Raw genomic sequence first — 22,906 nt, forward strand, 5'->3', positions numbered from 1 at the left:
AATTGATATAAACTTGGGTTGTTTTATTTATACAATATCATATTCACATTAAAATTCGAAGCACATACTGTACATGCAGACTCATGTGGGTGAGCACATTCAAACGCACACATTCAAACGCACTCACGCATAAACACAGTCAACGTCCTTCAACCAGGGAACCAGAGCTCAATCCCCCGGTGAGAGAAAACAATTGTCCTCCTGAAATGTCTTTGAGTCCGTGTGAAGCTGCAGGACTGTTTGTCGTGCAGCAGAAGTCGACCTTCGAAATCCTCACAAAGGCTGGAAAGTGTAAAGTTGACAATCTTTATATTCACAAATTGGTAAAATAGCTCATGCCGGCACACTCACAAATCCCCACATATTCCCTTAATCACCTTCACTCAAACATACATTATATATGTTTGTGTGTGTGTGTGTTTTATATAATCTGTGGATGCTTGGAGCACTGGGGCCAGAGGGGACGGAGGCTGAAGATGAAGAGGACGAAGAGCAGTATTGCGATGACGGTGACGATGGAGACGTAGCCGGCGTAGGGCAGAGGCGGGGAGTCGGGGGCCTCGGCTGGAATCATGTTGGTCAGGTTCAACATGTAGCCCAGCGTCCAGCCTGCGTCGCTGCCTTTTATCTGAACGGAACACAAGGAGAGGGATCGTCAAGAACTGATCGCTCTGATAAACAGGAAAATTGTCTTGTAAATCATCTGCTATGGCCTTTACAGCCACTAGATGTCAACCTTACGGAAAACTTATGGGTGGTTTTTGGACCATATATTTAGACAATGACATTTATTCCTCCAGTAGAGTTTGGAGAAGCTGTTGTGAAGGTTTTATATAGTTTTATTTTTTAGATTTTTAAGATGTTTTTACTTATTTCAACCACAAGAGATAGTGTCTTTGATCTGCAGCCATCTATATAGACACACATAATTAAATATATACTGATATTTTACCACATTTGAAACAAGAAGAAATGATTTACTGATGATTAACTGGCATTGAATCCAGGCCTGAATTATATTTAAACAGTTTAATTTTCCATTCTGCAGGGTAGACTTAATCCCCCATCATTACCATGCGTCACTGCTGCCGGGATGAAAATGAAGACTTCACTGAGGGGTGAGATGTAGGTTGAAAATGTCTCATAGGTATATCTAAATGCCATGTCACTCTCACAGCTACATGGCATTGTTCTACTGGCTGAGTCTTACTCAGGACTTCTTCCGTGTATTATCTTTATAGAGGCAATAAAAGAACCTTAGAATGTTCAACCTACGTGTTTAAACGTGACCCATATCCTAACCCCACCCTTATTTAAATCCAATAAATCCTTAACTATGCAATCGGCTCAATCCGGTGATGCTCCTTTTTCATGAAAGAATGAGACATTTTGACACGTTACAGTAGGAAAAGTACTGATGTAAATAATTAAATAGACAAAAGCTGAGTTGCATGTAGCTGCTTAAGTTTAAGGGTCATGATAATGTTCATATTGGCTCATTGTGACAAGTTTACGGGGACTGCAGAATACCATGAGCAATAACAAACGTTAAATGGACTGAATTCATATAGTGTTTTTCCAGTCTTATCAACCACTCAGAGGGTTTTACAGTACAAGTCGCATTTACACATTCATACAATGCCTCTGCAGCCCTTTTTTATTCATGTACACATTCATACAGTGTTTCTATAGCAATGTATTCAGTCACACACCATTCATACACATACATTCATGTCCAAGGACGCATCAGAATGCAGACGGGAGGAGCCAGGGACCAAACATCCTCTAACATTGCAAGAAAGGGCAGGGATTAGTTCTTGGATCTTGATGAAAACGAATCAGGCATAATGACGAGAGGGATATATGAGTGTGTGCAGTTTGGTGCAGCCTGCTTGAAGTTGGCTCTCGGTGGAGGTACTTATAGTTTAGAATATAACTTTGAATCTGTAGCTCCAGCATGTTCATTAGCGATATTGTGCCTATGCTGTTCAATCATGTGTATATGTAAATGTTTTGTAGCAGATGAGGTAATTTCTTGTCATTTGGTTGTAGTTTGACTCGTACATAATGCTTTGTTGCTTTAATGACCAAGTAGCAAAAGTTAGTTCTCTTGTTGTGAGGCTTGTTTTTTGGGGGTCGTTGGTTTTCTAGACTGAGGCCATGCTTGAGTGATATTTTGTTTTCTCCAGTATACAGAATCCAATTAAAAGGTTTTATGCCACCACAATTACTTTTTAAACTAATATTTAAAAAGATATGAGGTTCAGAGTAATATGTAAGGAATGAGGTGTTTGGCCAAAGGGTAACTCTGAGGTTGAGGAACTGGCATCGCAACCTGGCAAGCTTAATCCTAAACCCTGAGAGTCTTGAAATAGCCCTACACAAGGATCGGTTAAAATCACTGACTGTTCCGGACTTTCCTCACACACACGCACACACATACTGGTCAGTAGGATATGACCTCAAGTTACGTCATGCCTCCGTGCTGTGAGGCACAGGAAAGGAGTGGAATGTGATCTACTGACCTTCTTGATGAATTTTATGTTGCGGTAGTTCTCTGAGGTGAAGTTGTATCCCTCGGTCAGTAGGGTGATGATATACGTGCCAGAGAAACAGTACTCGGCCAGGTACTTTACTTTTACTCCTGGATACTGCTCCTTTATCTGTTCAGGCAGGTCAAAAGTTCACAATCAGTCAGGACACAGATAACGTGTGAAAATAGATAAACATGGCTTTTCCTGTATTTGGGCATAAATATTTCCAAACCTGGTTCCAAGGGGTAGCACAGTAGCGTGATAGCTTTTCCGTGACAGTTTCCAGAGGGATGGATGTGTCTGTCAGATTGAGGAAGTTCATCACGAAGTAGTAAGCAGAGAAGGCCTAGAGAGAGACAGGAGGGGAGGGGAACAGAAAAATTAAGCAGAAGGAAATTAAAATCTTTAACAAATAAAATAAATGCTGTAAGAGGATAAATTCTCAGTATCCGACTCATAAGGCCTTTTATGGCCACAGGGACTTGGGTGTAGTTGGCTTTTGAAAGTAGTTCCAATGAAAGTGAACACAGTGAAGCTAATTCTGAGTAAGTAATACAAATACACCCCTGCGGAAAATTTCAGGAGAATATCCACAGTTCACTGCATGTCTGAAAGCAGCTTTGGCCGACTGGGATTTAAAGATCACAAGAGATAGAGGGGTTTCACAACATACAGATCTGTGTCCACAAACAGCACCCGGGCCAGCGCCTCGTCGCTCACTGACACATGAATAAATAAAGACTGACAGCCGTGTTACCCTACCCCAAATGGCCCCTGCAACCGTGGCTGAAAGACCTCATTGAAAGAGCACTGGCTGTATTTGCACTGTGTGAAGTTGAAGATGCGTTTGACGACGTCTTGGCACAGAGAGAAGTCTCCTTTCCCTGTGTGATTGAAGGTGGCAGGAGCTTCCTGGGGTTTCCTGTCGGACACGCAGGGGCTGTCGTAGAGGACGGAGTAGTTCTTTGTATCGGTGTAACCAGGGTGGAAACAGGGATCTAATATTGCTCCTGGACCTGACTAGGAGAGAGAGTGAGATACAGAGAAGATGCTAATTGAATTTAATGTCTGCGTTGGGTCATTCCGTGTCAAATCATCTTTGGGCCACCACGTCACAGATCCTACTGAAGTTTGGCATGCTGATCACATGAGAACCAATGGAACCAAAGTTATATGGGTCTCGAATTCCAATTAAGGGAGACATGGGCTAATGAAATGTGCAACTTTGACAGGTCATATCTCAGAGAAATTGTTATCACATCTTTTTAAAGCTCTTTTTCTGCTCCATATTTATCTAAACAGTTTGCAATCCCCAATATGAAATGAACAGCATTATGAGTGATTATATCAGTTAAAGTTGAATTGCAAAAAAAAAACATATTTTAATACGGCGTGCCAACTTGAGTTGCACTTTTCTAATCATGTGACATGCCTCACACTCCACAATCCTACATCATACACACCCTCCCAATGTGGCGCTCTATTTAAGCTGCAAAGATTTCCCATCTCTCCATTTGCTAGTCAATGCTTCTGCTTCCCTACGTCAGTATTGCTTCCTGTCGATTCAGCCCCTCCACCACCCCAGCAACCACCTGTAGGCTCCGGCAATGTAATGCTCATCACTCCCCATTATCTCTTAGCATCATAGCTGGGAAAGTGAGGAAGTCGGAGCCTATAGACGCCAAACTCTAACTATGTTCTGCCGCTCCTTTGATGCGTCTTTGATGCAGCAAATTTGTTTTTGCTCGAGATTGTTTATGTTGGTCATGAACGTTTTGAGTCCACCCATGAAGTTGAAACTCGGTTAGCCCATATCTCCCTACATTAGGATCCAAGACACATGAATTTTCAATTCCATTGGTTTCTGTGACATGTCGTGATTTCATACAGAATGACCCTATTCTTATATATTAAGTCTTGCATGTGAAACTCGCATAATCTCAGATTGAATTCGAGAAGTGTATGTCTGAAGTATACCTTAGTCTGTTGTGCCAGCGTCATCCGTAATGCTTGGTCTTTCCCGTAACACAGGAAGCTGTGGGTGTACAGGTTGTAGTCATTACCGTAGAGTCGGAAGGCGACGGCGTTGTCGGGGGACTCAGAGCCGTCAAATTTTTTTGATACAAAGCTAATTTGAGTGGAGGCCCCGCCAAGGTCGAGGGCGCCTCTGGTTTGCAAGCTCTGCAGCAGAGACAAAAAAAGCTGTGAAGTCAGTGCACGGCAGGAGAGAGTGGACAAACTTGCATGGGACATACATCCTGTGTGTGTGTGTGTGTATGCAAACCTGTTTGAGGCGATCGTCCAAGTAGTTGACCGTGACCCAGCCGAAGGCGCCCTCTTCCTGGCCGCTGAGGATTCTCGCTCCCTGAAAGGAAAAGGGGAACTTTTGCAGCGCTTCCCCCACAGCCTGAAAGACCTCGTCTGACGCGAAGCTGTTCTCTAAACTGCATGGACCCACAACAAAAATGTATTAGATTGATTCACATCCACATGTCAATCAATACAGCAGCGCATAAATAATAAATTGCGTCGTATGTAATGCACTTGACAGCAACATATTCAGGGCTCAGGCAGTAAAGTTCACGTTTGGATAAATCACAGAACGGGGGTGGAAAACACTCTGGGTAGCAGCACATTACGGAGGTGACGCCTCGGATACTGTCGCACTATAGTGTCACATGATCAGGCCGATTGTGGCTCTTGTTTTTCTTTCTTTCTGTATGCATGTTTTAGGATTGATTATGTGGATGACTGCAGATGTGAACCATACTTAAGTAATCTCATCCCCGCAGTAGCGCCCAGGTAAAGAGGGGTCTCGCTGTGTCTCTTTTCAGGGATTTGCTGCCTGGCCTGCTGCATGCACTTTGTCAGAGACTCCCCGGCTTCCCACGGAGCAGACGCGTAGCTGGAAATACCTGGACCTGCACGAAGAACAAAACAGGAAGGTGAAGTCTTTCATTCATTCTTTATTTAGTGAGCCTAACCCTAACCCTAACCCAACAGAGTGGAAGCTTATCACCCACATGGCTATAAAATCATTTAGGTAGAGGCAATAAAATCATTTCTGCCTCCCCCTGCTTTGTGTATTATTTATCTTTTTGTGAGGATTTTCTGCTTTTGAGAACTGAATGTTCCCGAGTGTTGAACTAAATAAAGACTTTTGAGGATGTCACCTTGAGCTTCATGAAGTTGTGATACAATTATTTCATCGTTAATCCAAAAAAGAATTAGTCGCACTGTCCAGATGACATTTTTCTGTGATAACCGTATACACAGATGGACGACATGACAGCTCCCCCAAAACTGAAGCCAAAGTGTCTTGATCGCCCCCTGGGGGCTAGCTGCAGTACAGGTCATAAACCTTGCCTCCTCCATGTTAGTGGATGGAAGATGGATCAAAATAAAGTAAACTAAGTATCTTTTTTTCCAGTAAGTTTCGTGAAAGTTTGGTGGCAGTGGAATGTTTTGGCTTAATTTCTGTACAGTGGGAGGAAGTGGACACGTGTCATTCGCCTTTATATACAGTTTATGGTAACAAAAGTTTAATGCTCAATTACTGATCTATGAAGCATGAAACAGTGATAATAAAATCCATCATTTACAACTAATTAACCCCTCATAAAGTATGTCGTATTAGAAGGTGCATAGGTGAATATATTCACGATATTATGTAAATTTAAGCTCACTTCGATATTTGCATCAGTGAGCTTTAGCGGCTGTACACCTGCATGTGTGTGTCTGTGTAACACATTGTGTGCAGCAGATTTTTTACCATCGACTTTGCAGGAAAGCGTCTGCTCAACTCTGCCAGTGTTGTTATCTTTCTCTGCCGGCCACTCGTAGATATACAGAGCCGTGTGGGAGGATCCAGCGTCCAGCACGATTCCATACTGTGAGAGAGAGAGACTGTCAGGAATCCAAGCTCACAGCTCGGGGATGCTAACACCTGGCTGACTCCAGTTCAGATATAAAGATCAAACGTTAAGCGTAAAGATATGATGGAGATGATCCTCCACTTTACGGTGTACGTCATGCCAGATGTGAAATAAAGTTTGTGCCTGTGCAACAAGGGAGGATTCATTGGCCTGCAGCCCTGCACAAAGCACAACCTACACCATGAGACGGAGGAAGATCTCATCACAGTAAGGACTAGAGTTGAGTAGCGTTTGGGTTTTTTCGGTGCTAAATCTGTACTTTCAAAAACAGTTCCGGTGCCTAAATGGTGCCCAAACTTACTTTTTTCTTTAAAAGATCACGGTTAAAGATAAGAATTGCTTTTTTATTGACAAGGCTTATTGGAAGATGAAATTTAGCATATTAACTGTTGAGAGTTCGGCATCGAATTTCAGTACCCAACCCAAATTATGACTCTATGGCCCATTGACAAAGTTCTTATAGAACTACTACTATATCAGAGATATATTTCTATCTGTGCAGATAAAAGAAGTGATTAACTTAATCAATAAAACAGCAGCACTACAGAGAATATATAACTGTCAGAGTCAAACTGGGAAAATTGTGATTTAATATCTTTATCATTATTCACTGGCCATATTTGGTGATGGGTTTTTAGAACCAGTGCTACAGTTTGAGGTCACAGTGACAAAGAGACCATATCTGGCTTTTGGACTTTGGAGTCAGATCTCCCTGTAATGCACACACAGAGAGCAGGCTACAGCTCCATACCATACCTTGTACTTTTGGGGGAGAGGCCTGTTCTGCAAAACTGCTACCGTCACCAAGGCAACAATCGCTATGACACCAATCACAGAGAAGATGATGGTCACCGGCGTGTGCCAGGGGTTCTTCTCTTTCATGTCTGAGAGCGGGGGCGTAAAGACAGGCAGACAGGAAGGAGAGGCGAGGGGGTTCGTCGGGGGGGACACATCGGAAAGAGAGACAGAGGAAGGGGTGTGTGTGTTAGGCAAGTCTTGGATCCAGATGTTGAGTGATGTCACAGCATGTGTGTCTGAGAGAGAGGCTGTTGTGGGGGCTGCAGAATGTGTTTAACCGTATTATTTTGTAACCAAGGACTACAGATGGATTTCTGGTTTGGAGTATCTGAAATCACACCAAGCTGCTCATTGATTCTGAAGGTGGGCTGAGGTGATTTCAGCCACAGCACTTTTTGAAAGGGTCTTCCCTTCCGACAACACCAAAGTATTCCTCTAACGCTGAAAGATCAACAGAGATTCCCACTTTTAAAAATGATTAAAAGGAAACCAGCTGGGCTTTTCACCACAAACATGGGAAGTGTGGGCCTCAATCAAAAAGATAACTTTTGTAGTGCGGTGGAAACGCTGAGCTACTGAAATTCAAGGTAGAGAAATGGTCAGTGATTAATCATCTCACCATCCTGTTAAAGGGATTATTCTAATCTCGAATATATTTGACTGTGTCTGGCGCTACTTTGTTTGGTTCCCATTCCTTTCTAAGCACTCATTGACTTTCCACTGTTGATTAATGGGATTTGACACACACACACACACACACACACACACACACACACACAATATATATATATATATATATACTGTATATTTACGTTTCTTAAGGGACAGATAAGGGTGTTGCAATCTATCTGTATTCACATTGCTATTGTGATAGAATAAAGACAGATGAACAAGATACAACCCCTTAACTGCTACACACACACACACACTGTCTCTGTCACACACACACTCACAGACACACAAAGCTGTTTGATCATTACCAAGGTAAGTATTGGCAGACACTGTCCAGGTGAACATGACACCAAAGTAAACACAAATTGTTGAAACTGAGCTGTCTGTAAAAGTACAGTACACACACACAGACACACAGACACACACACACTGACCTTTGTCTACTGTGGGAAAACACAGAAAATCTGAAGCATACAGTACGTCAAAGCACCCACAGTGAGCAGAGAGACAAGCACTTACCTCTGTCGTCTACGTCAATGAACTTACCACTGGCAGGGGAGAGAGAGAGCGAGCGAGAGAGAGAGAGAGAGAGAGAGAGAGAGAGAGAGAGAGAGAGAGTGGAAGTGGAAGGGAGAGGAAAACATGTGAGAGCAGGAAGAAGAGAGAATGAACAGAGGGGAGGTAGCAGGGGTGATAAGAAGTGGAAAGATTTTTTTTTGCTTTTCCATCGTGGCCGGACAGAGGATTAGAATGAAGCTGTGTGTTTGTGTATTTCTGGCGGAGCGGCTCTGAAGCACTGAGTTTGGCATTTCCTCCCCAAGCCGGGGCAATGCAGCCGGTCACTATGGAGACGCAGCTAAAGTGTGTTTCTGCGTGTGTCAGTGCACTCTCGTGTCCTTTTGAATCCCTTAAAAGGGTCTCTCTCTGTCTCTCTCTCTGTCTCTCTCTTTCTGAGAACGAATGAGAGCACTACTCCCTCCCTCTCCCTCTGTTCATTCTGTGGGATGTGTAGGAGGGAGGGGAAGTGGGGGACTCCCTTGTTTAGCAGTTTTTTGTTACTGGCAGGCTGTGATGTCATCTCTGTGACGGATCGGGATCCCCTGCTTTTCTCTGAGGTTCCCTCTGTGTGTGTGTGTGTGTGTGTGCCTATGGGAGTGAGAAGAAAGAGGTTGCTGGAGAGCCAGTGTGTGTGCAGACCCAAAACATGACCAGCCTGCAAATGTGTTGATCCATTCAAAGTTCCATTCTTTTATTTTCCCGTCTCACTTAACACACAAACATACACAAACACTATTAAAGCATGCACTGGAGTACTTATGTTAATTTAACACTTATTACTGCTGTTTGACTTAAGGAAATGGAAACACACACACACAAAGTCAGTGTTTATGCTGGAAACGTTCCCAAAGTGGTAACGAAAACAAGCCCTCACACAAACACAGCAACATGAAAGTATTCTATAATTGTTTGACCGTTTCCAAGTCAACAGCCAAAGTTCATATCTTTTCTTTAACATGGCCCCATTCTCTATGTGAACTTTGTCCCAATTTGAAATCTTTTATCTTTTTCACAGTTGCCAGCATAGTATCCCTGTCCATCTCATATGAAAGTTACAGTTAAAAGAATGTATCTCTTAGCTCTAAATAACTACGACATTAATGTTAAGAATAAACATTTCAAAGCAACATCAGACCTAAATAAACTAAAGAAATAGAAATAGATGTTTGTATACATGTGTGTGTGGTCGCTAACTGCTTTATGAGCCTCCATAAGACTGACCCCCTGAAACCTGAACCCCTTCTGACACGAGCCATTAAAAACAGGTATGTGATGCGGTGTCACTCTCAGGCTTCTAAGTGGATGTTTCCTGATTGGATTTAGGTTCACTCATCGTCTCTAGTGTTGCCACATGATGCAATTAAATCTGTACAAAGCAGATGTCAAACAAGAGGCAATTACCAGAGCTGACTGGTGCCAATCAAACAAATATGCCCATCCACATCCATTTTGGATTGGATGTTCCTCTCCAAATGAACTTAGAAAAGACTTACCAAACATCTCAGAGGCTTTTCTATACTCATCTCCTAATGTACACATATAATTTTAAAACAGCCCACTTCACACACAAATCGAAAACAGAAAAAAAGGTTTAAACTTTCTATTCGCTGAGTTGACATTATTTTGTCAAACATGGAAAAGTCTTTCCAACTCATGATCTTTTGTTCAGATAAGTTGCTTATCTTTTTTTTTGAGTTTTGCAAAATTTCCTTTACTTAATTTTACGTTTATTGCTATTAAGTAAATGCATGTGTTAAAAAAGCAGTAACATCAAACTGTTGATGTAACTGAGGCCTACAAGTACTCTGAACGAAAAGAGGACATTATCAAAACTAAAGATGATTAGTTGGCACAACTGATTTTAGTGAAGTTCAAAATATGAAAAACGCAATTTTTTTATAAATATAAACATGTCGAATTCAGTGGCTTGAAAATGAAAAAGTCTACAAATTCATTGACACAAAAAACAAGAAAGCTATTGGTGTCAAAATCATAGGTCAAACCATCAGCCAAGACGACTTTTGTCGACCGCATGTAAAATTTATGAGAACATCTGCGATATATGTGTTGGTTGAGGTAAACAACACACATATGAACAATAGATGACTCCATTAATGCAGCTTTAAGAAACACATGGTTTTTACGGCCCAAATCAAACTCTACAAGCTGGGATGTGGTTACAGTAGAGCTGTAAAGAATTCCTGAGTTGACCTGAGCCTCATCCGAAGCTCCGCTGGCTATTAAATCTGAGTCAAGCAACAGATGGCACACTTCATTTCCAAAGTCTTTCTTTCATTTGCGTTCAGACAACTCACTTTGTTGTGTAATCCCTTATCCGATTGCAATGTTGTTGGTAGCCGACTAAACAGATACAGACACTCAGCCACAAACACATGTCGAGACAGAAAACAGGGCTTACCTGCACCAAATTAAAAGCATGAAATCATCGGGTGACTCTCTTGGAACAACAACAGAGATTGCAGCACCGGGCTCCCAGGCCACACAAACACACATCTGTACTTGAGGAAATTTAATGACATAATGCATTCCTTAATGATCACAACTTCATGCCTAACCTCAGGCCTTAGTGTTTCCTAAATCTATTCGAATCCCCCAAAACAAGTTGTACCCTTCAAAGAGCCACATGGAGGAGGGAGGACCGAGCTAAATGTCCCAAAGATGTTCTCAGCTGACACATGCAGACACACAAATACAATGTTTTGTTCACAGGCGCGCAGATTTGCATTTATACAAGTCCAAACCAACAACGCATGAGTAAAAGGCAGAGAAGGCTTAACTCCCCCCAAAATGATATTGGGAATTTTATGCTGAAGCTTTTTGTAACATATCTTTCTCAGTATAGGAAGCAAACACTATATTTTAAGTGAGTATGTTTAATCTCTTAAAAACATAAAGTTAAATGTGTTTAAACCAGGGATGGATGATATGTCAGCTATCCAAAAGTGAAGCCAAATCATTTTGATTGCCCCCTGGTGGCTGGCTGCAGTATATTTCATAAACCACCACCTCCATGTTAGTAGACGGGACATGGAGCAAGCTATAAAGTCAAGGTACATGTTCAATACATGGTTTCTGTCATTTTAGATAGTTCTTATCACATTGGTGTTCGTTCAAGTGCTGTTTGCTGTAAATTTGGTTTCAATTAGTTATTTGGTAAAAAATTGGGTGAAACATCTTGATTGACTGAGACTGCACAGAGTCTGACATCAAACGTATGCAGGATATTCTAGCTTCTTCGGAAGGAAGTGGAGACGCGTCGTGCATCTTTTATATGCAGTCTATTGTTTAAACCAGTGAAGTATTTGCATTGTCTTATAAAGTAATGGGATTCTGAATGTATCTGTGATTCACAGCTGCTTTATACTGTCTTTAAGTCATTCAATACCAGCAGGAGACACGTTAATAAATCAGCAGCACTCCTTATTAATCGTGTGCATCATGAAACCTCTTTCCAACTTTGTTTGCAGTTTTTCAGTTGTGTTGTCATTTTATTTATTTATTTGTTGATTAAAATGGCATCCCATTTGTTTGTGGGCAGCTGTGGTCGTTCACTAATCGTAGGGTCGGTGGTTCGATGCTCAGCTCCTCAAAACATCGGACAAGACACTTTAACCTGAAATTGGATTAACGATAGAGTTGAGCTTTGTGAATCGTAGTTTTAAGTGCTTGGAGAGATCGTTAGGATTTGATAAAAAACATGACATCTATTTACCATATCCAACAACCCCCACCCACCCCTTCTCCTGCTGGAGCCGCCTTTGGTCAACACAGACAGACGACATCACTCATGCGCGCCACAGTCTTTCCATCTCGGAGCTTTCTGTAAACAAAAATGTATTGTTAAGGTGAGGACTGGATCGTTCCCAGTGCGAACAAGGGAAGACGGAGCGGTGGGAAAGCACGCACAGAGGAACAGAAGTGGAAAACATAATAACATCTGCAATCAATCACTGTATCTCTCTGACACATTTAGTGTAACGCAAATATCGAAGAACTCTACGGATTAAAAGTATTTTTTTAGTGAGCAATGTAAATCCTAAGTAAGTGCTCCATCAAAGTTTTGGTTAGAAGGAAGCAGGAAGTTTAAAAAAGCGTATAGGTCTCGAGATTCACGTATAGCCTGCACAGGGATGTTTAGATGAAGAGCATTCAGAGCATTTACGTACAAAAACTACAGCCAACAACTCTGACACGCAAAATAACATTCAGAGCACGAAACTATTTTTATTTGACACACACACACGTTTGTGCAGCTCTCCTTATAAGGACTTTGAGTTGACTTTCTTTCATTGTGGACAGGCTAACCAAAAGCTAATCCCTCACCTTAACCATGATCAAGTCATGACTAACTCTCACCTTGAACTAATCACAATTCACATCTCACCACTAATCTTAACCAGGACCTCAGAAATGACATTTTGCGTCATTATCACTGGGCTTTGGTCCCCACGAGGTACACCGGTCCTGAATAGGCCAGTGTGTATCCTGCAGAAGGTCCCTAAGAAGGCAACAAAAACACACACACCGACACACACATATTCTTCCTGCCTCATGTTGACCATTAACAATATTCATCCCCTAATCCTTAGACTTTAATCCTCAGAATGTAATGTTTACCACAACCTAACCCTGTATTTGTATAGTCTGTTTGCAAAATTTAAACATTAAGCAACATTAGGAAACTTCCTCAAAATGAATCTTAAAAATCATTTTGATTGTCCACAGACGTGTTATACGGAGAATGGTTCATCTTTGTTTTCCCCAATGTGCCCTTGGGTTAAGTGCAATCTTGCTTGGGAAGTGTGTAATGTTTTACAGACCAACTTCAAACATTAACAACTAGGAGCCTTCAGCTATAAGAAGCTAGCTGGCTACTCTCAGTACAAAGATCATGGCAGAGGCAAAGAGACTAGCTTCTAGCATATCTGCTCCTCTGTTCACAACTGCTGTGGCTTCAGATGTTTTCAGTCAGTCAGTCAGGAGTCCGGCACAGGTCTATTTCTGCAAACCTGCACCTGAGAAGCTCTGTTCCAGAACTGACCAGTTACCCGCAACTATCTGCAGGTCAAAACTTGACCCGCGTGGACCTGTTGACATATGACCTGCGACCCAACCCGTCACCCGGAATCAAACACGCATACACAGTCTCTAACATCAGCTCAGTTATGGCCTCCTTGTCCCCCCCGTTTTGGTGGTTGAGCTGTTTTTGCAGCACCAGTGCTCCTGCAGATGTCAACGTTTTTCCTCAGCAGCAATGTGCCGAGCCTGCGGTGATCAAAAGCTGATACTTTTTGGCGCTTTTTAACAAAGCCGCTGAGACTCTAAATCAGATTAGCCGTATCAACACTTGCTGGTTTGACCTAAGATTACGAAAAGTGAGGCCAAAGCGCTTGATCTGCAACAGGGGGTTGGCTTCAGTACAAGTTATAAACCTGTGCCTCCTCCATGTTAGTGGATGGGACATGGGCCAAACTTAAAAGTCAGAGCACACATCAAATATATGTATCTCTAGTTTCTGTCTGTAGGTACTTTTTATCACACTAATGTATGTTGAAGTGTGTGATGTTTGGTTTTAATTAGTTATTCATTGCTATAAAACGGGATGAAACGTCATGATTGACCGCTGAGAGTGACTTGCGATTGGTTGAGCTTGCACATAATGGAACCTGGATACTGCGGCTCCATCCCCTAATCTCCCCTGTGCAGACTCTTAACTTCTGGACAGAAGGAGGAAGTGGAGACCTATTGTCCATTCTTATGTACAAACTGTGTTCTAAACTTTACAAAAACCAAGTCTAAAGTTCAAAGTGACGTACAAACACCAGTACAACCAAATACCAACACATACACGTAAAAACGTCAAGTTCATAATTTGGTCCATCCACACACCAACAAAAAGACAACTGTGGAGTTACTTCTTGAAGTATCTTGAGGCCAAGTGTTAATTTTTCAATGTTTTATGATGTATGACCTAAAGTAGTAGCCATGCCGGTTGATCTGAAACTTTGGGCTCATAAATCTGAGATATAGATATAAAGAAAGACCTTATATATGTGTTACAACATAGGAAGAGAAAGAGAGAAGAAGTGAGGGGATGTTTTGAACCAGCACATCCTACGAGGAGTTGTTACTCTGCATTCAGCGATGAGTCAAAGGATGAGACTGTAGGGGATCAACTGTGCGGCCTCATAATGATGGGAGAACAAGACAACTACGTCTCGGTGAGGCAGGTCGTAAATTCGCTGCCATGATCTGGCGGTTGGGCTCTAACAAATCATGAGCCTGTGAGTGGATACATGCACACGATCACACAGGGCGAAATGCATGTGTTACATAGGCGGAGTCACCACATGTCGCCTAACAACACGGTGAAGCAAGCATTGAAATCCTTAACGCAAAATTAGCAAGACCAGTGTGTAAAAATACTCCTGTGACATAATGCGTGACATATATTGTTTTCGTACAAGTTAAACCACTTGTTGTTCCCCATCTGGATTTGCATGCTTTATGTCAGTGAAATAATGAGAAGTGCAAAGGGCCAAATTAGAACAATGGGAGAACGAATCGTAAATCTGAAATGACAAATAACAGCCGTCAAACAATTGCAGTGGAGTGAAGGTAAAAAATACAGATTATTCCTAATGTTACTTTTTATTTCCGACAAGGAGGTTATATTTTCACTGGCATTTGTTTGTATATTAGCAGGATTACTCAAAAACAACACGGCGGATTTCTACGACATTTTGTAGACGAATGCGTTACAGGTCAGGGAAGAATGCTTTAAATTTTGGTGAGGATCAAAGGGTCAGAGGTCGGATCCAGGAATTAAAATCGTTTTCACTTTGCGACATTTTTGAGGCATTTTTCAAAATGATTTCTCAGAGAATAATTCAGAGAAAAAAAACTGCGATTCCTGAGTGTGCACATGAATTTGGCGCAGATCCAAATCTGGATCTAGTAAATATAAATGTGGTTTCATAAGGGGACTGTTGGGCCTTGTCAGAGGTATGTGCTCTACAGAGTAGAATTCTATTTATGTCTAGTTTTGCTAACATGCTCTAACCTGTTGGTACAATCTAATGATCAAGACTTTTTAAATTGTTTTATTTATAGCCGGAAATAAAACAATAATTACAACAGAAAGGACTTTATAGTATTGCTTTACACTAACAAAAGTTGTATGCACTTCCCACCCATTCCAACAAACACACACCGCTGTGCCTCAGAACACACTGTCCTTGAACTGTCAGTGAGCTTCTCCCTTCAACCTTTTCCTATTAATCAGACAAGCTTTTGTTTGTACCATGACTGACCGAGCAACTTTATAAATACCAGGCGGTTGTGAAACCTCACAAAGAAAAGCCGTCCGCCACTTCCTGTAAAAAGGGAACCTCTAGACGGAATCATGGGACACGAAGGGAAGCGTTTCTGCCCTCAGTGGTGTTGAGTGCAGTTTGACCTCGCCCATAGGACAGACTGACCCTAAGCGTCAGCAGAGAGGAAAAATAATGACATTTACTGTGTTCCTCTAAAGTGTGTTGCTGAACATTCCTCTCTGGGATGAAATAATAGCCCCGCATCTGATTTAATTTCCACAATGGTGTTTACTTTCGAAGAGAACCAGTGGGTTAATCTTGACAGTTCAGATAAGGCCATCAATCATGTAATATAAGCAAATTTGACTTTAGAATACACTTTTGAGATTGTCCAAACTTCCTTGAATTCACTGATATCTACGTTATCTAAAACAAACCTTTTTAGGGGGGCTCAGATGGTGTCTAAGGGTCAAGTTGCCCAAATTTGCAGAAGCACAACCAGAAAAGTGGTGTGTAGCCAAGTTTAATTTGTCCAGGTTTTGAGTTTTGCTTCCTCAAATCCCTGAATTTGAATTGGTAACAGCTATAAAGTTCACCTATATTGTTCTGGGGTGGGCACAGAAATATTTCTTAAATAAAATAATATAAAATTAAAAAATGTCACACAAAACAAAACACAAAAATTTGATTTTTTATAAATTTGCTGAACTGATCCCTACATCAGGAGCCAGATGCCTTGTCCTGACAGGTTAGATCAGACATCAGTCACTCACAATGACCAAAAGTGACTTTTACACGTTTACATTTTTGCTGTCGTCCAATTCTTGAATTCACAGATACCAGAACAAACCCTTCAGGTGCAAAGAAAACAAACATTTTTAAAGTTAACTTAATTATAAACATAGTTTTAGTTTAATTTCTCCAAATGTCTCTGAGAGATTTCTGCATCCACACCAGAAACTAGAGGTCACAGACGCCACATGAGCAACTGTTTCTTTCCCTGACAATTTCAAAACCCTATTGGATGAACAAATGTTACTTTACACTGGTCAACAAACGCTGCACAGTCTGGTTCATACTGAGCATGAAATTTGGAACAGTAATTAGCTAATTGCTTTATGGAGCATTTAATGGCTTGTCAGATATATCGTCATATGAACTTTAACCCTCCCCCCAAAGCATTGAATCAATCAGATCATGTTGCACAATTATCCTCAGTCACATGCACTTTACCTGATAAACCACCATAAACCCCCGTGTGAACTGAAAGAGTGGCTCTGTGTTTATCCTGAGTCAAAGAATAACACAGACCCTCAACTCCCCCTGCTAAATCCCACATGTACACACACACACACACACACACACACTAAAACACACAGGCACCTGCTTATGTCACCCGTGCGCACACTCAGGCACATGCAATGGAAAAGTCACACACCTGCCCCACACTGCTGCTACAAGAGAACACACACTCACCTGATACATGACTGCTGGTACATCCTATTGCTGGATACTGGGAGATACGAATTTCCTGTGTGAGTGTGTGCGTGTGTGCGTGTGCATGTGCCAGTCATAGCAGTACACCTACCTCTTTGTGCGGACATGGGCTCTTTCTCAGCAGCAACACAATGCTCTTTCTATTCTTTGCCCCTCTCTCTCGTTCTCTCTCTTTCAGTCTCCCCCTCTTTCTCTCACTCACTCTTTCTCTTCCACTCTCTTTCTCTCTGGTAACACAGCCCTCTCTCTCCCCAGTGTAACGTTTTTCAGCACCTCCTTTCACATACACTGGCTTATTAAGGGCACCAGCTTTCCTCCTCCCTCCTGCTCAGCCCACTCCCCTCCTACTCGAGCGCCTTTCGCTGTGCCTTCTGTCTCACCCCCCCCTCTCTCTTTCCCTCTACACCTTTGTCATTCTGTCACTTTTTTACTCCCTCGCCCCGGCAGTTTCTCTTTTTCCCCCTCCTCACTTTCTGCATCTCTCTCCTCCTCCACGAGTCTTTTTTATCACTCTCCTTCTGCCTCTCTTTCTCACTGTCATTGTCTCTGTCTTGTAAAGTGGGTCAAACATGAAAGCAGTGTTAGATCTGAATGGAAGCTGGAGCCAGAGCTGGAGGGATATTGGAGAAAAAGCAGCGGGCGAACTAAAGTCTCCTTGCTTCAATTCTTGATACCCAGCACCCTAATTTTTTATAGATCTAATCTTAACTTTGCGAGGGGAAAAGGATTGCCTCTTAATGGCTCTCCTGAAGTCTTTAAGATCAAATGCAGAGCCTCTAAAGTTAAGTTTTAAGAGGTGTTGCATAAGGTTTCTGGAGCAGCAGGAAGCTTTCAGTGCAGGATGATAAAAGAATCCCTTGAGTCCAGGTATGCGGCATGGATACTGTCACCTGTAGTGCATGCATGTGCTTGTTACACATATTTATCAAGGCTGAACAATCTGTTTTTTAAGTCCAATTCACACAGCAGGATACAATCTGGTAATAAATCTCCACTCCTCAGCACCGGTTGTATGAGAATAATCTGCCACCATCAGCAGAATATGGTTAATATATGTGTGTGATCAGTATGCATGCTAATGTGCAGAGAGCAATCAGTACAAGTGGTGTTGTGGAATGCTTTGTGGAGCTCTCCCAGTGTTTCGTGCGTTGCTGGAAGAGGAAACACATTATTATGACAACGCTAATCCCCGCTGATTGATATTTTTTGAAGGACATGCGAAGTATCTCCTTCAAGACGGCGGCAATGTCCTATTGCTCTGCTCGAATCTACCAACGCTCCATCAGTCTGTCACTAAATATGAAAATCATCATTAGCCACGGAAAATAACTATCTCTCCAGTGGTGTGCTCAGCGGGCCGGGGATTTTCTGCCTCCGCTACTTTCTCTTTGAGTCTGAACACCCCTGCATACATCCCATCTATTGGTCCTTGTGTCCCGCTACATGGCGATTTACTTAATTCAAATAATGGAAAGAGTTGTTAGGTTTAATTTAGGATCATAGACGTAAATAAAAATGGAAGTAGACTCCAGGTACTGAAAGTGAAGCCAATTTGAAAGTGTCTGAAACCTATATTCTCTCGGATGACCAGCAGGGGGATGACTTCACTGGTGGCAAGAATAAGTCTGTATCTGTAGAAGAAAATGACCCTACCGCTCACTTGATTTTAAAGTCAGTCAAAATGTTCCCAAGGGGTTTATCCTCTCAATTGCAAGTTTCAAATCTTCTTCGTGCAGGTTGCAGGTGTAGGTGGGCGGGCAGTGTCCTCTAACTTCCAGTCAGGCTCCAAATATGTTTATTTCTGGTTTCAAAAAATCTAACTGTCAAACTTGAGGCTTAAAACAAAGAAGTAGGTGTCATCACAGTGGGTTTCCCCTTGATTATGATACTACTGACGATTTGATACTTGGGCTGCCCTCCTTGCAAAACTTCTGCATGTACAAGCACAATACTGTTACACAATGACACGTACACACAACATAACGTAACATTCCAAAGAGTTAGTATAACTTTCAAATTTGAACTAACTGAAAAAGTCAATACTGTCAACTATGAACAGTCCTCAAACAGCCCAGAAGCCTGGGTTAAAATTGTGTTAATGAAAACACGGTGGACCACAGTGATATAACCAGTCAGCACCTGGCAGACACTTTGCCAGAGATGTGTTTGTAGCAAGCAGAGAGACACTGGGACCAGGGATTTTGTCAGCCTTCGGACAACAACACATTTCAAAAGCAAGGCAGGTTAAGTTTTAGCTCAACACGTGATGGAGGAACATTTTAAACTGTTGCCGCTTATTATTTTTGTCCAGACATAAAACCACACCCTCTCGTCCTTATACAAGCAAAAAGATAATCGGACTAATATTTGATCTGTGTGTATGTGAGGGTTTGTAGGTTTTGATGATGAATATGTTATGATGGCAAGCTTAAGCGGAATTAAACGTCATTGGTGTTTACCTCACTGGACTCACCCTCTCTGGTAGAGCACCGAAGGTTTGCTCAGCATTTAAGAGAAAATAGTTCCCAGTCATACCAGCAAAATGAGATGTGATTGTGATTTCCACATCACTAGCATGAAAAGTAGCAGAATCGAAAAATAATGACTTTGCTGAAAAAGCACAGACTTACTGAACTCTTTGTGAGCAAAATGTGGAAGAGGGAGTGATTGTTTTGGCCTTTCACAATGCTCATTGTTTCCTCTTTCTATGAATAGTGAACTAATGCAACATCCTCAGGACATATAGGAAGACAGACGGAGAAACAGGGACGAACAGACAGAGACAAACAGACAGATCAACAGACGAATGGTTGCCAGGGAAGCCTTGCGAGGTTTTATTGGACCACAAGCACAACTCAATCAGCAGTCAGTGAAACATGAGAAACGTATATATCAAACTTTTAATTCTACGGCCATCTCTCCCAGACTGTTTACCCAGATGGCTTTTAGTCAGAGAGTGTTGTTTAATGAAATGCAACCATAACTATATTTCATGTTTAGTGTCATCTGTTACTCTCCGCTTGCTGATCCCCTAAAAACAACCCCCCTACATTACTCAGGTCGTAAATATATGGTCACTCTAATGACAAGATGTCAAAGAGCTGCAGAGTCGCTGAATGTTTCCCGCTTGGTTTTATTTACTGACTGGAGTGTTGTTGATATTTACAACATCAACAACATCTGCAGTGTTGTAAACCTCAACAACACCGCAGATCTGTGTTTTTATGGGCTGATCACCAATCGGGGGAAAGAATATTGGTAACTGTTTTTTGGAAGCTGGTGAAAGGAGAACTCAGGCAGCAGCTGATGTCTTATGCAGAAGAGTTTAATGTAGACTTGATGCATGAAGGAGACCAGAAGGTGGAACAATATACAAACGCTAACAGAGCAACATGAGCTATTGTCACCCCCAAGTCTGACGATGTCTCCCACAGCCTCCCAGTATATCTCCCTCTACTTGCGTCACCCATTCTAACTGCACATCCATGAATGGCTAGAACTGCTGTCACTCTCTACGTTACATGGAGGTGTTTGCATCCTATTGGATAGTTAAGCCTAAATATGCATTCCTAAATCACGTTGTGTCCTTATGTCTTGCCACTGGTGAAATATGCAAAAGAGTTAAAGTTGGTGCGAGTTGAAGTTGGTGTCTCTCTGTCTGGCACATCTGAGTTAGATATGAAAGTCCTTCAACATAGAAACAACAATGCATTGTTGGTTGTCCCTTTATCATTAACCTGACCTTGGGCACTGCTTAGAGAGAGAAGGGAGTATCTGTGGAATTTAGACAGGCACTATCCTCCTGTACAGATATGATGTGTAATATACAATATACAATAATATATAGTGGCATATACAGTAATGTGTGAGGACGTTCGAAGATTCCTCAACAGTAACGATCACCACTTTATCATCAGAAATACTTGATTGAGGAGAAAGCAGGTCCTGTTACACTTGCTCTGGTTTTAAAATACAAATACATGTAAAATAACATCAAAATAATGTAAAAAAATAAAATGGAGAATAAGAAATTTAGCAATTTTGTGTATTGCTAAATAACCACTTAACTTAACTAACTTAACTACTTAACCAATATATTTCTTTCCAGCAATTATACAGGCCAAAGCAAGATATGCATGCACACGTGAATTAAGTTCTCTCACCTCTGACTGACCAGCAACGCGATGGTGCACAGGTGTTCAGACTGACGCTTTATTTTGAAGTTTTTACACCATAACCTCTGGTGTTTTCCCCAGCAGATGATTTAAATTTGCTGGAGAAAATCGCTATCCTCCATAAGGCTGTCGACACGAGTTACATGGCAGCCATAAATCAGTGAAATCTTTACGCCCCGGCAGACTATAGCATGGATGAGTCGTGTAAACCTTCCATATTATCCCACAGCAGACTGGCTGGTGTTCAAGGCATATGATTCCCATCATTTTGGCTGACGTTTCTTTTGTTTTTTTTTGCTCTCCTTGCTGCTCTACTGCTGTCGTCATGTGCAGTGTTAACCGACAGCTGAGTGAGTGATGATTGGGTTGTGAAACTGTTCATATCTCACGGTGCTAGCTTTAAATGGAAATGATGATGAGGTTTGTGATGATGAAATGTTGTGGTTGCAAAATTGTCTTGATGAGCTGCACTCATGGTGAAGCTTTTTTAGCTGCCTATAGAGAAATGGACTTGCAAGTTATGTGTCCTCCATTGGCTCCTGTGATCGGCCTTCACAGAGACCCATGATCCAACTACTTGGAAAGAATAGCGGTGGATAACCTTCGGTGGCTGACTTTGATATTATAAATCTGTCGGGTTGAAATCAAAAATGTAACAAATACGCAATGGCTGTCAGTCTACTCAGGTGGGTTTGGTGAAATGCCACTATCAACAAGCAATTGATGGCAGCTAAATGGTGGTGGATTTTTACAAGACTGAAAAATTATAGAATCTATTGGCTACATCCACTCTACTATGTTTTCGTTTGAAAACACATCAACTCTGATACAGGTACAGCTGGCGTCCATTCTGCTCTGGATTTTTAGAGCCGCTAAAACTGAGAAGTTTAAACCCCTTGCTTCTGGACCCTTTTAGTTTGAAAACTCCAGGGCTGCGTTTTAGTTTGGACGGACAGAAACTGAGATGTTTGAAAAATGATGATGTAAATATTCGCAACTGCTTGCTGATTGGGTCTTTGCTGTTTCCTATCACATGAGCAACTTCCAGAATAAAACAACCGCCATATCAAACCAAAACGTAGCTTTAACTATTTATCAGAGAGCATTTAGTTAATAATGTTGTTTTTGCGGCTCCAGCGATTTTCTCCAGGAAACCTCAACGAAAGTATTTCAAAAGCACATCAACGGTAATTTTCTGCGGTGGTTTAAAAGGCTCATCGTGCATTAGGAAGTATTTATTGATGTAAGAGACATAACTTCTCCTGAAGCGGGGAGAGGGCTAGACAGGGTCATTTGTAAAGCATCTCAGTTGTAGTCATGCTTCTGTTAACTCCCTTTATGACACATGCGTCAAAGAGACGTGCTTCCTCTCTGGTCACAGACCTCTGACTGTGATGTCA

At 41.8% G+C, this 22,906-nt stretch overlaps 1 protein-coding gene across 3 annotated transcripts; it reads right to left on the minus strand.

Moving 5' to 3' along the window:
• Positions 1–2: 2 nt before the first annotated feature.
• On the minus strand, positions 3–17,702 carry entpd1 (ectonucleoside triphosphate diphosphohydrolase 1). Of its 3 annotated transcripts, none has more exons than XM_035145160.2 (10): positions 17,423–17,702; positions 7,226–7,353; positions 6,307–6,424; positions 5,305–5,455; positions 4,819–4,978; positions 4,512–4,715; positions 3,297–3,554; positions 2,767–2,880; positions 2,526–2,663; positions 3–628 (listed from the first exon to the last, which is right to left on the minus strand). In XM_035145160.2, the coding sequence occupies exons 1-10, from the start codon at positions 17,436–17,438 to the stop codon at positions 422–424; spliced, it is 1,494 nt and encodes a 497-aa protein (XP_035001051.1). In that variant the 5' UTR covers positions 17,439–17,702; the 3' UTR covers positions 3–421. The 3 variants fall into 3 exon arrangements, with proteins under 3 accessions (XP_035001051.1, XP_035001050.1, XP_035001049.2); XM_035145159.2 differs by lacking the exon at positions 17,423–17,702 and adding an exon at positions 17,311–17,415; XM_035145158.2 differs by lacking the exon at positions 17,423–17,702 and adding an exon at positions 8,459–12,208.
• Between the last annotated feature and the right edge of the window lie 5,204 nt (positions 17,703–22,906).

The sequence above is a fragment of the Hippoglossus stenolepis genome, chromosome 21 (genome assembly GCF_022539355.2).
Source record: "Hippoglossus stenolepis isolate QCI-W04-F060 chromosome 21, HSTE1.2, whole genome shotgun sequence".
In the NCBI taxonomy this organism is placed as follows: Eukaryota; Metazoa; Chordata; class Actinopteri; order Pleuronectiformes; family Pleuronectidae; genus Hippoglossus; species Hippoglossus stenolepis.